Source organism: Diachasma alloeum, unplaced genomic scaffold (assembly GCF_001412515.2).
Source record: "Diachasma alloeum isolate Michigan unplaced genomic scaffold, Dall2.0 Dall_scaffold_00339, whole genome shotgun sequence".
In the NCBI taxonomy this organism is placed as follows: domain Eukaryota; kingdom Metazoa; phylum Arthropoda; class Insecta; order Hymenoptera; family Braconidae; genus Diachasma; species Diachasma alloeum.
In genome coordinates, this window is record NW_021680478.1 from 1,074,291 (window position 1) to 1,090,346 (window position 16,056).

The window sequence follows — 16,056 nt, forward strand, 5'->3', positions numbered from 1 at the left end:
GAAAAGGGACGTTTTAGGCACGCTTCGCGTGCGAAAAAGTTACTTTTTCGCACAGCGTGATGAAATGGCTATTTTTGTCACAAGGCTGAAAAATTTTTTTCTGACGATTGTGAGAGTTGCAGACCGAGGCAAAGCCGAGAGATGCAATCCCACGAGTCAGAAAAGTGGCTTTCGGTCGAGTGATGAGCTAGTATATTTCAAGGTGAGTGCCATCTGCCATGAGGTTTTTTACTCGCATGGAGTTGGCATCCGAGCCGAAGGCGAGGACTGGCCAACCACGCGAGTAAAAAAAACCCACGGCGCTAGGCGTGAACGATATTTATCCGTAGTGATTTTCAGTTGTAGAGTTTGGGGAAGAGTTAATACCAAATACCAATCCCCGGACGAGGAAAAGTGAAGATCAGTACGGAAAATAACATTGCCGCAGGAGGTGTGTAGCGCTCACCGAAGGTGAGTGCTATCTTTCATGACAATGTCTGAAAAGTGGCATTTTACCGCGTGCGTAAAATTTCACTTTACACCCCAGTGATAAAAATAGCTCATTCGAACTCCTGAGGGCAAAATCAGTTATCCAGACCCAAAAAATCAGAAATTTCGGATTTAACGACTAAAACACTTCCACTCGGAAGCAAAAACAACAAATCCTCCAAATTTTATTAACTAAATTCGAATTAATGTAGTCATTTGAAAACTTTTACGTCGTCACAATCCATCAACTCCATTATTCTCTCAATTAAAACGTTTGCCCACTGAAAATACTCAAAATCCATAATTCAGTAATTTGTTTCTCTGAATAATTCCTCCCAGAACATTTTCTTTTCTCTATTAATTTGACGAATGATCTTTCAAAATCAATAACGCATGAAATTTCGCGCAATTATTACGCAGTTCCTCGAAATGCGCATAAGCCCGTCCCCCAACTATTAACTTACAACAAAAGCTCCCTAACCGTCTCCTTCGTAGGGCTGATCAATCAATAATCCCGCAGGCCGGGACGAGTGCAATTTGATATAAAAAATCACAAATTGTGCGCTCATCTCCGCCTGCACGACAATCGAAACCTCTGGAACATTCCCCCCAAAAAAAAATCCCCCAACATCTCCAACAAACTGTCGACATTTCTGCACTTCGATAGGCCGGGACAAGTGCAATATTACAAAAATCAAGGAAACATTGTCACATATCTCGACCTACCTCTCATGCAATTAATCATCATTCAAAATTCATACCAAAAAGCTCCTTGATATTGATCTTAGTCAATAATAATTCAAATCAAGAGCCCATGATTCACCGATTCGTGCACAACAATTGGCCAATCATCTCCGAATCGAACACCATGAAAAAAAATAAATAAATAAAAAGCCGAAGCACTCAAAAAGCTATTTATGCCAAACAAACCGTCGACTTGTCCCCCCCCCCTCAAAATTCGTTTGCCATAAATAAATTTTCCCAGTGACAAAAATAAAAGTAAATAAACCTCAACTCCGTATTCACTTCACTGCGTTCACTCACAAAATTTTATCCTCGAAAGAGACAAAAAAAAAACCCCCTGATCACCGAGTTGTCACGTCGTCTCCTCGACGTTAAACTCTGATGAATTCCGGAGGAAGACTGCTGGCCTGAGCCAGGTGTCCCTGCCTCTTTATTTCTTTTGGGCCCCCACACCGGTGCCCCATGGGCAACACTTGGGGCCGATCCCCGGGGTCCGGGGTGCAACGCAAAACCCCACCCTAGAACCTATACAGCATGTGCCCATCACAATGGTAGTTGTAAAATTTTTAGTTGTGTTGTAGTAAAAGAGGCGAAAACCGTACCGGCAGTGGTTGGTTGACGATGTTGGGGTGTTGCTGTGGAGGGGGGGGCTGGGGGGTCAGAGAGGGGCAAAGAGGGAACAGACGTTATTCTTATTCCAGACTCCAATGGGGCCAGGATAGTTTCCCCTATTCTGCCCCCACCATCGACCTGGAGAGTTTAATCCAGACCTTGCACGAGGGAACTTTTTCCCCATAGACCTACTTATAATACTCAATAATATATTTTTTTTCTCCACCGGTGAATTTCTTTCACTACGATTCGAGTTTCTTTTCTTCGTGAAGAAGAGACAACAGCTCCGACGTTACGTCCCGCCAAAAAATTGTATCAGCTGTCGCTGGGATTTCTTCATCCTTGTCGATGAGTTAGCTTCAACGAGGATAGATGTCTTATTGTCTTGTGATAGTGACTGGAGATGTATAAGAGGGGAATTTAAAGTATAGNGGGGGGGGGGGGGGGGGGACGGGTTTTTGGGGTACACGTGCGATCCCTGAATTTTTGGGTGTGGAATAAATCAGAGGCTTTATTTTTTGGGGATATGAATTTCCGTTGGTGCGGTTGGAGAATGTGGGGCGAGGAATTATGGGAATATTCGGGAATGTCGATTGACATTGGGTAATGAAGGGGTGGGGTGGGCCATTAATTATGCTTTGGGTGTTCAATTTATTTTGTTGGACAAATTAAGGGGAGAGTACTGTGAGTTTTGAAAGTCGTGGGATGTTGGAGTGAGATTCCTCATGCATTGAAGATCGATTATATATGTCTAAAGATGAATAATTAGCGTAAAAAAATTAATTGTTTATTGGTAATTTGTCCCGCAGACGCAAATGTTGAAGACAGTCCAGGGCCTCCAATTTTTGAGCTAGAGGTTTTTTTACAAAATTTTTGAAAAAATATGTGCAATAACAATTACGATTTTTGAAATTCGACTCCGATCTAGTTCATTTTGTTTTTTTTTAAGAAAAAATTGCAAAAAAAACTTAATCCTTCCATATTTTTATAACAAATTAAAGCGAAACTGATTGTAGCGAAAAGAAATAACTTTAAAATGTCCGAAAGTATATTTTATTCATTTTTTAAACATTTTTTCTACATTTTAATCTTCACTCTAGCCTCGGAAAATTCATTTTCTCGTAAGACTCTGCTATTTTGCCGCTTCGAAATTAATTATTATCAAAAATAGTAGACTGCTAGTTGGGGACGAACTCAACCAGAATGTTTTGTTCATATCATTTTCCGTTTAGAATTTCTTTCAGACTTTTATCTTCTTAATTAAGTTATGTTTATACTATTTTAAATACGATTCCTGGGCTGTTGCGTATGAAGTAGATCAGGTTTTATTTCTATGGGAGAGAAATTTCCGTTGATGCGGTTGGAGAATGTGTTGCGATGAATTATGGGATGATTCAGTAATATCAATTAAATTTGTGTAATAATTATTAATCATGAATTTCGTTTAAAAAAATCAATTAAAAATTCAATGAGTCTTTCACGAAAGCTCTGCAAATACTTGTAAACCAACAAATTTAAATTCCCCGACTGAAAAATCCAAACATTCAATTCACGATGAAAAATATTGCCACAGGTCCCAAAATTCACGCACTTGGAAAATGTGTTACGATGAATTATGCGATAATTCTGTAATAGTAATTAAATTCATCTAATAATTATTAATCATGAATTTCGTTTAAAAAAATCTTTTAAAAATTCAATGAGTCTTTCACGAAAGCCCTGCAAATACTTGTAAACCAACAAATTTAAATTCCCCGACTGAAAAATCCAAACATTCACTTCACGATGAAAAATATTGCCACAGGTCCCAAAATTCACGCATTTGGAAAATGTGCTACGATGAATTATGCGATAATTCTGTAATAGTAATTAAATTGATCTAATAACTATTAATCATCAATTTCCTTTAAAAAAAATCAATTAAAAATCCAATGAATTTTTACGAGAGCCCTACAAACACTTGTAAACCAACAAGTTTAAATTCCCCGGCTGAAAAATCCAAACATTCAATTCACAATAAAAAATATTGCAACAGGTCCCAAAATTCAACCTCCCTTATCCCTTCCATATTTTCCTAACGAAATAACATCCACCCCCCAAATAACCAACAATTCCCCTCCCCAAAAAAATAATAAATCCTCGGGAAAAAAATTTGAGAACCACTTGTAGAGGAGCCCAGAACAGCTGTCGTGTACGTATGTACAGTGCATATACCGCATTTTGTTAGATATTGGAAGGCTCTCTCTCGCCTTCTGTAAGGTACACGGTGAAAACGGCTAGGGTAGTTTGGGAAGGTATAGGACATTGAGTGTTGCATCTGCCGGGTTTTTCGGTTTGGTTTGTGTTGTTGGGTACACGCGCGTACACTTATGCTCTACCAGCCAGCAGGACGGCTGTTCCTTCAGACCTGGGGCCCTCGGGTTATTGAGGGAGGGCCGGCAGGGGGAAGGGGCTGGGTAGGCAGGGGGGGCAGGGGGGATACGTTTTCAGAGCAGCCCAATCCCGATTTCCCGGTTTTCGGATGGGTCGCCAGCAGGTCACAACAGTTACAATGATTTTTATTGCAAATGTATACAGCCTTGACGGCTGTATATCATGTTTACTCGGGATTTATGGAGTTGAATTTTTGCGTTTGGGTTTAATAGATTGAAAAACACCTGAAGGAAATTTTATTGGTTCAAGTCGTTGGGGAAATTAATAACGGTTTAGGCTTTATGTTTGGCATTTTTAATTGTTTAGAGTGCAATTGATGTTGAGTCAACGCGGAGAGGTCTTTACGGAAAAGATGAAAATGTTTTCAATTCAATTCGCTATTTTCTTGATGTTACAAATGTTCCTCTTTGTTTTAGAAAATGAAGATGAATGAATCTTTAGTAGATGGAAACACCTGAAGGGTTTTTTGGGTCAATTTATTATAGACATTCATGATTTAATCATTATTTTTGTCATTTTTTATTGTTTAGAATGCAATTCTAAACAATTAAAAATGAATTTTTTCCGTAAAGAGAACATGAAGATATTGTCAATGCAATTCTTCATTTCCTTGATTTTACAAACGTTTTTCTTTGTTTTAGAAAATGAAAATGAATTAAGCTTCAGTAGATTGACACAACTAAAGGGATTTTTTTTTGTTTTATTCATTGGAGAAATTAAAAATGATTTCGTCTTTATTTTCGTCATTTTTAATTGTTTGGAATGGAATTAATGTTGAATCATCGACGCGGAAAGGTTTTCAAAGGGAACATGTCATCAATGAGTTGGAAATATTTCTTGAGATGGACGAGGAATCGAAGTGGGCTTGAACTCACGAAATTTTTTTTGAGTACTTTTTTTACAGAAAATGAAAAACTGCACGAAAAATCTTTGTTCTTTATCTCCGGTTCGGAGACGTGCCTCGAAATATTGACAAAGTATTCATTCTATTCTACGTGAGAGACAATTTTCTTGGTTTCGATTGCATTTTTGGAAAAAATTGAAATTTCATGGAGTGTTGACTTTAATAAAGCACGAAATTCCAGATTTCACTGAAATTAAAACGTAATAAACTTTTCCCAGAACTGCACCGAAAATTATAGAAAAAAATTGTCAACAGTGTGATTATTGTTATATAAAACATCACATTTTTTTTTATTTACATCTCTAGGATTTAAGAAGTTAATGGAAACAGAAACGCGTCTTTTTAATCTTTCAATCATGATATCCCAAGCTATTTAATGAAAAGAAACGAATATTTAAAAAAGGATTGAATTAAAAATAGTAAACAATTAATTTATTAATTATTCCGTTTATAATTGAGTTTTTAAAGACAATCTTTGAAAGATCTCGGCAAACCACTTTTATTTATTTATTTATCAAAAACTTACAGTTCCTCTCTCAACTCGATTTCTTTCTTCTTTCTTTCAAGTTTGAACGAGAAAAGAGGGGTTTTACCCACTGCACATTGTACGTAACGCAGCCGGCCTTATACCGTCGAAAATTCTCTTTGTCCCATTGTCATCGGATTTTCTTGTCCCCAGGTTCCTCGGTATTAGTACGAACACACACATTAACAGAGAGCACCGTGGAGGGGTAGAAAAAGGGACACGAGGCACAATATTCTGAGAAAACCGAAAACTTCCTCTCGATTTTTCATTGTTTAAGGATATCCTAATACTTTGGCTATTTGTCGCCAGGGAAATGCTCGTCTACTTTTGTAGTCGAACATCAGAGCTTTCAATTGAGCCCCAGTTGACCCTGAGTTTCCGCATATTTTACAAAAATTTTATCATTTAAACTTTGCATTTTGCTAAATTTAAATCTCGATATTGAATCGTTAGAAAACATTTTGTAAAATCTGAAAAAAATGAGGAAGGTTACTTTTTGAGAAAGATTTATGAAATAATTTAAAAATTACAATTTTTGAAAATTACGAGAATTTTCATAAATAATTTATAAACAATCAATTTTCCCCCATAAAAATCATTTGCTCGGAAGATTTCAGGAAGTTTAAACAATTTCAATCATTTATTTATAAACGAGTGTTGAAAAAAATTATAATTCTGTACAAAATGTAATTGAACGACGCTGAATATTCACGATTTTTTAAATTTTTCTCACACAATTTAATTAACAAATTTGATGATTGAAAATGGTTGCGTACTGTAAAAATCACTTAGACATCCTCAACCCCTGTTATTACCGATGATTTTTCAGCCATTTCAATCTGTCGCGCATAAATAACCGATGGCATCAGCAACGAGGAAATGACAATTATCCCAGTGTTTTTTAATTTTACGTAATAACACAGAGATAGTTTTTCCACGTTGTGCTTTGGTGTGCATCCCTCACAGCTGGTAAGCGTCCCCTGAAATCACTCGGTTTTCGTTGACTCGAGCGGTCCCTCGAAAAAAAATGTTATACTACAAAACGAAGTACTGAAGAGGAGGTCCTTCATGAGGGCTGTTGAGGGCCACCTGCCCCGCGTTGGTTACGCGTATGTTCCTCACCTCAACTTCAATAATCATAACAACAACGGGCGTTCATTCCTCCGAATTTATAAATGCTTAGTACTTTGGCATTAGGTTTCGTAGGAAGTTGTAAATCACTATTCAATTTCATATCCTTCATTACACATGTTTAAACAAATCAGTAGCGAAGCGGTAAAACGGTTTAAATCGACTGCCCCTTAACTGAGTTTTCGAGAAATATCTCCCAATCTGAGGGAGATAAAGAAATTTTCGTAATGACCTTTTTATAGAGCGAATTGAGTGTTACAAAAAAGGTCGTGACAAAAATTTTGCTATTTCCCTTAGATTTCGAAATATTCATTGAAAACTGGATAATTGTCGAAGTCGACTTGAACCGTTTTACCGCTTCGCTATTAAAATGTTTCGCTCCCGTTCAAATAATTCAAATATTTATTTGTTGAGCAATTTATTCCTGTAGAATGTTAAAAATGCACGGGTTGAAATTTTGTGCGGAAATTTCACGGAAATTCGTGATTTAAAAATCAGAATTTAGGAGGAAATCAAAAGAAATTGTGGATTACAGTTCAATTATTTTATTAAAATTGACAGAAAACAGGAAGATTCAAGTAAATTTGTGAATTTTCATCTTCCAATGCTAATAAAAAATGTGACTGAATTCGATTGCACAATTTTTCTTCTCAAATCAGTAAAGAAAACTTCAAAACAGTCTAGTTTCATTTTTTATTTAGTTATAAATACAAAAAACCTCAATCATGTAATTTCCCAAAGACATGCTCTCATTCAATAACTTCTCCATTAAAATACCGACGAAGACTTCACGGAATCGTAAATATGTACATATTTGCCCAGTACCACAGTCATTATCATTATGAAGGAAAATATAATCCCCCCGATGTGCACGTTACGGGGAGAACTAGTGTGCAATTTATACAAAAGATGTTAACGTTGTGTTGGTAATCGGTGGATTGTGGATTGGCCTGTGCGTCCGCAGGCGCCGCCGGAAGTTGCGCACACAGGTAAATGGCTAACAGAATGGGTGCGCCATCCAATGTGCTCACCTATTTTTCGCTTCACTGATAAAAATGAAAAACAATGATCGATAAGTTGTAGGAGGCAGCCTAGAATACTTTGTTGTCGTTGTTGTATTCAATATTTCATTGATCTCAAGATTTTTGACATCTTCATTATTTCAAATTTTTTAATTGCATTCTCATGGCATTTTATCTGCAAATTATTTGCCTGTTGACATTTTGTAGAGGAAATGATTTTCTACAAAAATGTCTTTTCACATTTTTTTTATAAACTACTCGTTGTGGAGGAGATCCCATTGTTTTGGATTTACCAATTTATCGGAATCGATGATCTTCTAGTCATCGTTACCTTCAAATTCATGAAAACCCTATTTACAAGAGTTGATAATTGACAATCCCTCTTCAACATCAGATACAGTAAATTATAAAATGGTCGATAAGGATCAATAAAAATCGATAAATAAATTTGAACAGAATACAGAAGAAATTACTTTCTCGGAGATCAAGTTTAGGGATAATAAAATTTTTTTAAGCACCTTTCTTTCAGAAGAAAAAATTATGATTTTTCGAAATTTATCATTTCGCAAAAGGACCTATCGATCAATATCGATCAATTGATCGACTAATGATCTTCTATTCATCTTCACATCACAAATTCCTAAAAATTGTAATTATAAGAGTTGCTAATGACCAATTCGTCTCCAACATCAGATCAAATAAATTCAATAATGATCGATAACGATCAATAAAGAATCGATAAATAAATTTGAACAGAATAAATCACTTCCTCGGAGATCAGTTTTGCAGATGATAAAATTTTCTTAACGACCTTTTCTGCAGGAGAAAAAAATTCTCATTTTTCAAAATTTATCATTTCCCCACAGGATCTATCGATCAATATCAATCAATTGATCGACTCTAATGATCTTCTAATGATTTTGAAATCGCAAAACCACGAAAATTGTACTGATAAGAAGTGCTAGTTACCTTCAATATCAGATAAGATAAACCGATATCACCTATAAAAATCGATAGCGATCAATGAAATCGAAATCCTTCAGAAGCATCAAATTCTAAACTACCAACTGCGGATATAACAGGACCTTTTTATATCGTCCCTCGCAGCACTGCCTTTACCAACGATAAGCGCATAACACATGGGAGTAGTTCCCTGAAATATAGTTATATTGAACCTTCAGATGCCTTTCACTTGTTGCTCACCTCTTATCATCCCATGCTGCGGTGAAAAAAAATCCGAAGGAAAGGGAAGAGGAAATATTGAGGTCCTTCTGACGTACCTCTAGTAGAAAGTAGACGGCTCAGTTGAGGTCGAGCTCGTTGAGAATGCTCTCGTCTTCGTTAGTTCTACACCGGATCGATCGGAAGTGAATTTGATTGTAATCGCGAGATGATGCGAGATATACCGGCAGAGTGATAATGAGAGTGATTAACCGGTATTGAGGATTCTTCATTCGTGATTTCGAACATCGGGCAGATGTGGTGAGATAATTTGAAATTCAAAACTTTCGAATATATTGGAAGACCAAAGCTGACGATTTCAACTCCTTTTAGTTTATTGATCAATTGATTATCTCGATAATTAATCATTGGATTTAGCAGGAAATGTCAAGATATTTTTTTCTTGTAGTAAATTTTATTCAGAAACTCCTCATTGTAAACAGAATTTTACATTTTATTTCGCAGATAATATCTGTAAATTAGCGGCACGTGACGAATTAAATTAGAAATGCTCATTAATTATCATCTCAATAATTATTCATTTTAAAGGAAATGGCCAATTCTCGAAGCTAAAAAATTCAATTCCATTTGTTTCAATTATTGAGCGATTATTTCGATAATTAATCATTGATTTTAAGAGGAAATGCCAAGAGATTTTTCTTTCTAGTAAATTTTATGAAAAAAACTCTTCATTATAAACATAATTTTCAATTTAATTCTGTAGATGAAATCTATAAATTAGCAGCACGTGATAAATTGTATTAGAAATGCTCATTAATTATCTCATCCCAATAATTATTAATTTTAGTAGAAATTGTCAAGAGAGTTTTTAACAGAGAAAAAATATCTCTTTACATTTTGGCAAACATTTCAGCATTTCGCGAAGCTGAACAATTTAATTCCCTTTTTTTCGCTGTTTATGTAATTATTTCAATAATTAATCCCTATATTTTAGAGGAAATGTTAATAGTTTGTTGTTTCTTGTCATTTTTTTTCAAATCCTCATTACAAACAGAATTTTCCATTTAATTCTGCAAACAAAATCTATGAATTAGCAGCACGTGACGAATTAAATAGAAATCTTGATGAATTATCTCATCCCAATAATGACTAATTAATTAAAATCAGTAATGATTAATTTTCAAATAAATGGTCAAGAGATTTTTTGATAGAAAATGTCTCTTTACATTTCGCTCTAAACCAAAAATCTGTGAAACCTACGAGTTGTTTTCTTGAATTTTGAAATAGAAAAACTTGATGAATCGAATTCCCCGAGTATTCGAAATATTACGAAGACATGTGTACGTCGAGGGACCCCAGGGAGATGGAACCGTTAGAGAAGAATAAGAGAATGGTTCCAGTGATCTTCTACTCATTGATCCTGGATCTCCTGGCTTTTACCATGATCCTGCCGCTGCTACCGGCGTTGCTGGATCATTACAAGAGCCACGATGATGATGGATTGTACTCCTGGATTCTAGGGTGTATCGATAGGGTTCAGATAAGACTGAATGCGCCCGAGAGATTCACCTCTGTCTTATTCGGGGGTAAGAATTTCTTCAATGTCGTCCCTACGTTGCTCATTCATTCTCCAGATATTTTCTCCATCTCCCATGATTTTTTGGATCACAATGGGCAATAGAACACAAAAAACCCAAAACTTAAATTTGAACGATTACATTGCTTCCATCATTCGGATGCAAAAATAGAAAAATAAATAAGTAAAGTAGGGAAAAAATACCTTCGGCAGAGTCTTTGAGCAATGAAATATTCTCCACGTCTGTGATGAAGAGTTGAATCCCATGATACACTGAGAACGCGTATTGTCTCTTAGTCAATTATCGAAACTAATTGCTTGCGTTCTTTATTTCAAGGCTTCATCGGATCGATGTATTCATTCCTACAGTTTCTGAGCATGCCGATTGTCGGGGCTCTCTCAGATATCTATGGGAGAAGGATAATGATGTTGATATGCTTGACAGGAGTCACAGTCTCGTATCTATTGTGGGCATTATCGCATAATTTTATGATTTTCGTATTGGCGAGGCTCGTGGGTGGCGTTAGTAAAGGAAATATTAGCTTATCAATGGCTATCATCACGGATGTCACGTTACCGAGTAAGAGGGGACGGTCTATGGTAGGTTTTCGTCGCTATTAACAGAATACGAAAATAATTTGGCGTGAGGGAGAATTAAAATCGATTTAAAAACAATGAAACAGCTATTTAACAATTAAGAAAAAGTTGAATGCTTGTCTTCCGTTTTTTTATTGGACTTGGGGCAGAGGGGGAAGGAAGGAAAATCATTAAGCAAGCCTGAATAGAAATAAAAATTGAATTGTTCAGAGATCGTTTCTATAAACGCAATCAAAGCGTAAAAATGCTGAATGAAAATGAAGGAAGAAGTGATAATAAAGAATGAGGTGAAATGGAAGTTCTTAAATCTTCAATATCTTCTGACCAAACGATTTGACTTGAACGAGTCACCTTTCATTTTAAAATTGATAAAAATATCTTGAAAATGAAAAAAAATTATTGAACTTCACTCAGCCAATCTTGAGATTTTGACGATTGAAAAATCGTTCTCAAGTTGAGTTGAATTGTTTTGCTTTATCACTCCATCAGTGAATTTTTTAATTGCACTCCAGTAGAAAAAATCAGTGGAAAATCATTGTGAAGTCTGAATACAAATTAATCATCCAGCTATCATAATTATAAACTCAACAAAAGGGTGAATGATGAATAGAATTGAATAGTGGAGTTTTTAACCACAACTACATGAAATGGAAATTTTAAATCTCCAATATCTTCTGCCCAAACGATCTCATTTGAACGAGTCCCATCTCGTTTTAAAGTTGATAAAAATATCTTGAAAATGAAAGAAAAAGGTTGAATTTCACTCGGTCAAACCGGAGATATTGACGATTGAGACAGATAACAGACAGGTGCAATTATTCTGTTTCCCACCTTCCTCAATTGATGAATTGAAAAACGAATTAAAAAAATTTCAGGCATTAGTTGGAATAGCCTTCTCGATAGGATTTGTATTGGGCCCGATAATAGGAGTCCTATTCTCGCGGATATCGAGTGGATCGAGGGATGATTACTGGTACGTCTACCCCGCGGTGTTCGCCTTCTCCCTTTCCCTGGCGAATCTGGTGTACGTCGCCCTCTCCCTGGAGGAGACGTTGAGCCTAAAAAAACGCTCGAAATCCCTTGCGCGAGGGCTCTCCGGGGCGATAATGTACATAAATCCAGTGGATTTGTTCCAATTCAATGGAGTCAATGCCCTCGAAGCGGACGGTCAGTGCAGACTAACAAGACTGATTCACCCAACAATTAATTATTGTTGATAATTAAAGTTTCCGATTTTTCATCACAGACTTGAAGCGCCTGAGAACGCTGGGACGCGCGTATTTTTTGTATCTATTCATATACAGTGGACTGGAATTCACTCTGACATTTTTAACGCACCATGCGTTCGGCTTCACCAGCATGCAGCAGGGGTACATGTTCCTGATGATTGGAATGACTATGGCTATACTTCAGGGGGGATTCGTGCGACGAATTCCCGCGGATAAAACTAAATTTTTCACTGAATTAGTGAGTCAAATTTTGAATGAGTCAAGGCTGGGGCAAAATGGATATTTTTTTGTTTTGTTTCCAATATGTTTAAATGAATGTGTAATTAATTAATTACTTGACACATTGCGATTAACTATCACAACATAATTAGCATAATTATGATAACGTAATTAATTAATGATTGAGCATTTATTTCGTTAATTAATGGGTTAAGCGCAGTCTTAGATCGTTATAAAGAAAAAGAATTGTTTTTTTCAAGGACAATTTTTATATTTGATTAATAATTTAATGAGTGTCCGTTTTGCCCCACTGGAAATCAATTTGGAGAATGGGAAGATGTGATGAATCAAATTCATTCTGACAATTTGGAGATATTGGCAATTACAAACTGGAATTGAGTTTGCTTCATCACTTCACTGATGAATTTTCTAATTCACAATAAAATGCATTAGAAAATCATTTTAAAAAACTCAACCAAAGAGCAAAAATGCTAAATAGAATTAAATGGAGACGTGATAACACAGAAAACACTAAAATGAAACTCTTCAATCTTCAATATCGTCCGAACCAACGATCCAATTTGAATAACTCAGAGTTCATTGCAAAGTTTGCAAAAAATATGTCGAAAGTGAAAGAAAAAAAAAGATGAACTGAAATTCGGAATAAAAAAATCTTGAAAATTGCAGAAAACACTAAAATTAACTCGAAGTTAACTCATCACATTCTCCCATTCTCCCCAAAAAATTATAAACTAAATTTCAATAATTGAATTCCAGGGCCTGTGGCTAATAATTCCAGCCTTCCTAATAATCGGCATAGCGAGCTCCATCAGTGTCCTCTACATCGGAATATTTATTTTCTCAGTGTGTGGGTAGAAAAAAAAACAAACTAAACGCCCGAGTAGATAATTTTAGTCCAACGTTCAGTTATTCCCGAAACTTTCCTTTTTGTTTTAGCAACCGCAATGGCTGTTACGTGTATGTCGACATTGGTAACTCGTATTGGCCCTGAGCATCAGAAGGGTACCATTACCGGGATATTTAGGTCACTGGGAGCACTAGCACGTGCCAGTGGACCCATAGTCGCCTCCATAGGTGATTTTTATTTCACGAATTTTTTTTTAGACAAAAAAAAATGGATTTCTTTTATCGAGAGCACGTGCTGCTTCTGGGTATTGATTGGGTCAACCCTGATACATCACGTATGCGCATTCTTCCTTTGTTCCACACCTTGTTCCTTCATACCTGAGATAATTAATTAGCTCATCACTCAGTGAGTCATTGATTAATTAGTCTTTTTTTGTTTTTAGCATTCTGGAGCATTGGCAGCGCTATAACGTATTTATTCGGAGCTCTAGTTCTTATTTTGCCTCCTTTGATACTCCACAATGTGAATATTGTTAATGAGAAGAAGGAAAGTTGATGATGAGATTATTTACCGTTGGTATTAGGGACGAGTGAAGTGGGAGAATGAAGTAAATTATGTTTGGTTGATGAGTTTTTGATGAATGTTTCCAAAAGTGAGGATGATTAAGGATTTTTTAATAACATTTAGCTCTCTTCGCTCACTTCGCTCCAAAGGAAAATTGATGTTGAGATTATTTACTATTGGAATTAGCGACGAGGGAAGTGGGAGAATGCAGTAAATGATGTTTGATTGATGAGTTTTTGATGAATGTCTCTAAACGGGAGGATGATGGGGGATTTTTTATATTATGTAGCTCTCTTCGCTCACTTCGCTCCGAACGAAAATTGATCATGAGATTATTTCCTGTTGGTATTCAGTTTTTTAATGAATGCCTCTAATTCGAGGATGATGGGGGAGTTTTTATCTCGTTCAGCTCTCTTCGCTCCGAAAATTGATGGTGAGATTATTTACTGATGGTAATAGGGACGAGTGAATAAACTCAATCATGTTTGGTTGATGAGCTTTCGATGACTGTCTCTAAATGTGAGGATGTAGGGGATTTTTTATCCAATTGAGCTCTCTTCGCTCATTTCTCTTTTCGATTTCAGGATAATATCGAGCAATAAAAAATCTAAGCCGAAGAATTAATTTTTTTTCGTATCACCTCAATTTTTTTCTGACTATTTTGGAATCTAGGGGAGATAGCGGAATTTTTAAATGGTGAACCATTATAATGAAGCTAAATAAAAGCTACAAATGTCATTACAAAACTTCCCCTATCCCCCTAGAATGTAAAATATTTTTTTAATGAATTCTCTTCGGATTTAGGGACGATTGGAGAATTCTCGTGAAGATCGTTTATAATAGAGCGAAACAAAAGTTACAAACGTCATCAAAAAATTTAAAAAAATAGTAATTATTTATTAATTATTAATTATTGTTTATTAATTTATTTTTGAGAAATAAAACAAAATCCCTGATTCCTGGATTAATTTACATCGCTTGGAGATGAATACGTTTATTGGTCATCAAAAAAATTCCCGCCTCCCCTAGATTCGAAAAAACTCCCTAAAATAACTGAAATTGAATCGAAAAAAATGGACTTTCCAACATTAAAATCCTTTTTTGCTTCACATTATGAGATCTGAGACACACAGGGGTTATCTCATGATGATTTGTCGCATTTCCCTCTATAAGAACGTGCTATCCCCCCTAGAACTTAAAAATATTGAGCCAAAACTAATTTTAATGTTAAAAATTCACTTTTTAAATTTTTTTTTATTGGTGAATATGGAATCTAGGGACGGAAGGAGAATTCTCATGAAGATCTTTTATAGTAAAGCGAAATAAGAAGTGCAAACGTCCTCGAAAAAATTCCCGTCTCCCCTAGATTCGAAGAAACTCCCTAAAAACTGAGGTTGCGCCGGACAAAAAAAAATGTTTCAACTTTGAGATCCGTTTTTGCTCGATCCAAGAGATAAAAAAACAGAGCAAAATGAAAACTACTGATTTAATTACAAAAATTCCTCTATCTCCCCTTGAATTCCGAGATATTCCTCGAAGCCGTCTCGCCAATTTGACTGATCTCCTCTTTCCAAACAAATTCGACAAAAAATAAATAAATAAATAAATAATAATAAATTCATAATTTTACAAAATTATGAATTTTTAAAACCAACAACTCGATCAGTGTTCTCCTACTCCGAAATAAAATAAGCAAATTCTACCCAATCGTCTCATTATTTACACAAACATTTCCTGCAAACGCATGCGCGATAACGCAGCCAATCCCCATGCATTCATCAATCCGATAATAACAATCTCAAACCCCTGTTCTTTATCCTGCTAAATACCGCCGACTGGTAAAAATTCCCACGTCTTCCTGGTATCACCCCCTCCCCTCTCCGCCCCACCTTAACTTCCCGCAGCAAAAACTTAAAAGAACATCGATCACGTGATCTCCCCCGCACGCCAATTGGTTGGCGTGGACGCACACAACGGACGC

The 16,056-nt window shown here is 36.0% G+C and overlaps 1 protein-coding gene across 1 annotated transcript; it reads left to right on the forward strand.

Annotated features, from left to right (window-relative positions):
* Positions 1-9,037: 9,037 nt before the first annotated feature.
* On the forward strand, positions 9,038-15,052 carry LOC107040606 (major facilitator superfamily domain-containing protein 10). Its single transcript, XM_015260746.1, has 8 exons — positions 9,038-9,322; positions 10,310-10,608; positions 10,936-11,198; positions 12,071-12,362; positions 12,442-12,662; positions 13,421-13,511; positions 13,601-13,738; positions 13,954-15,052. The coding sequence occupies exons 2-8, from the start codon at positions 10,359-10,361 to the stop codon at positions 14,064-14,066; spliced, it is 1,368 nt and encodes a 455-aa protein (XP_015116232.1). The 5' UTR covers positions 9,038-9,322; positions 10,310-10,358; the 3' UTR covers positions 14,067-15,052.
* Positions 15,053-16,056: the final 1,004 nt, after the last annotated feature.

Bases quoted from the DNA above. Each gene is read 5' to 3' on its own strand.
- LOC107040606 (XM_015260746.1), top strand. From the start codon at position 10,359: ATGTGTACGTCGAGGGACCCCAGGGAGATGGAACCGTTAGAGAAGAAT. The intron at 11,199-12,070 runs GTAGGTTTTCGT...AAAAAATTTCAG, and splicing joins GTAAGAGGGGACGGTCTATG to GCATTAGTTGGAATAGCCTT. The intron at 13,512-13,600 runs GTGGGTAGAAAA...TTTTTGTTTTAG, and splicing joins AATATTTATTTTCTCAGTGT to CAACCGCAATGGCTGTTACG.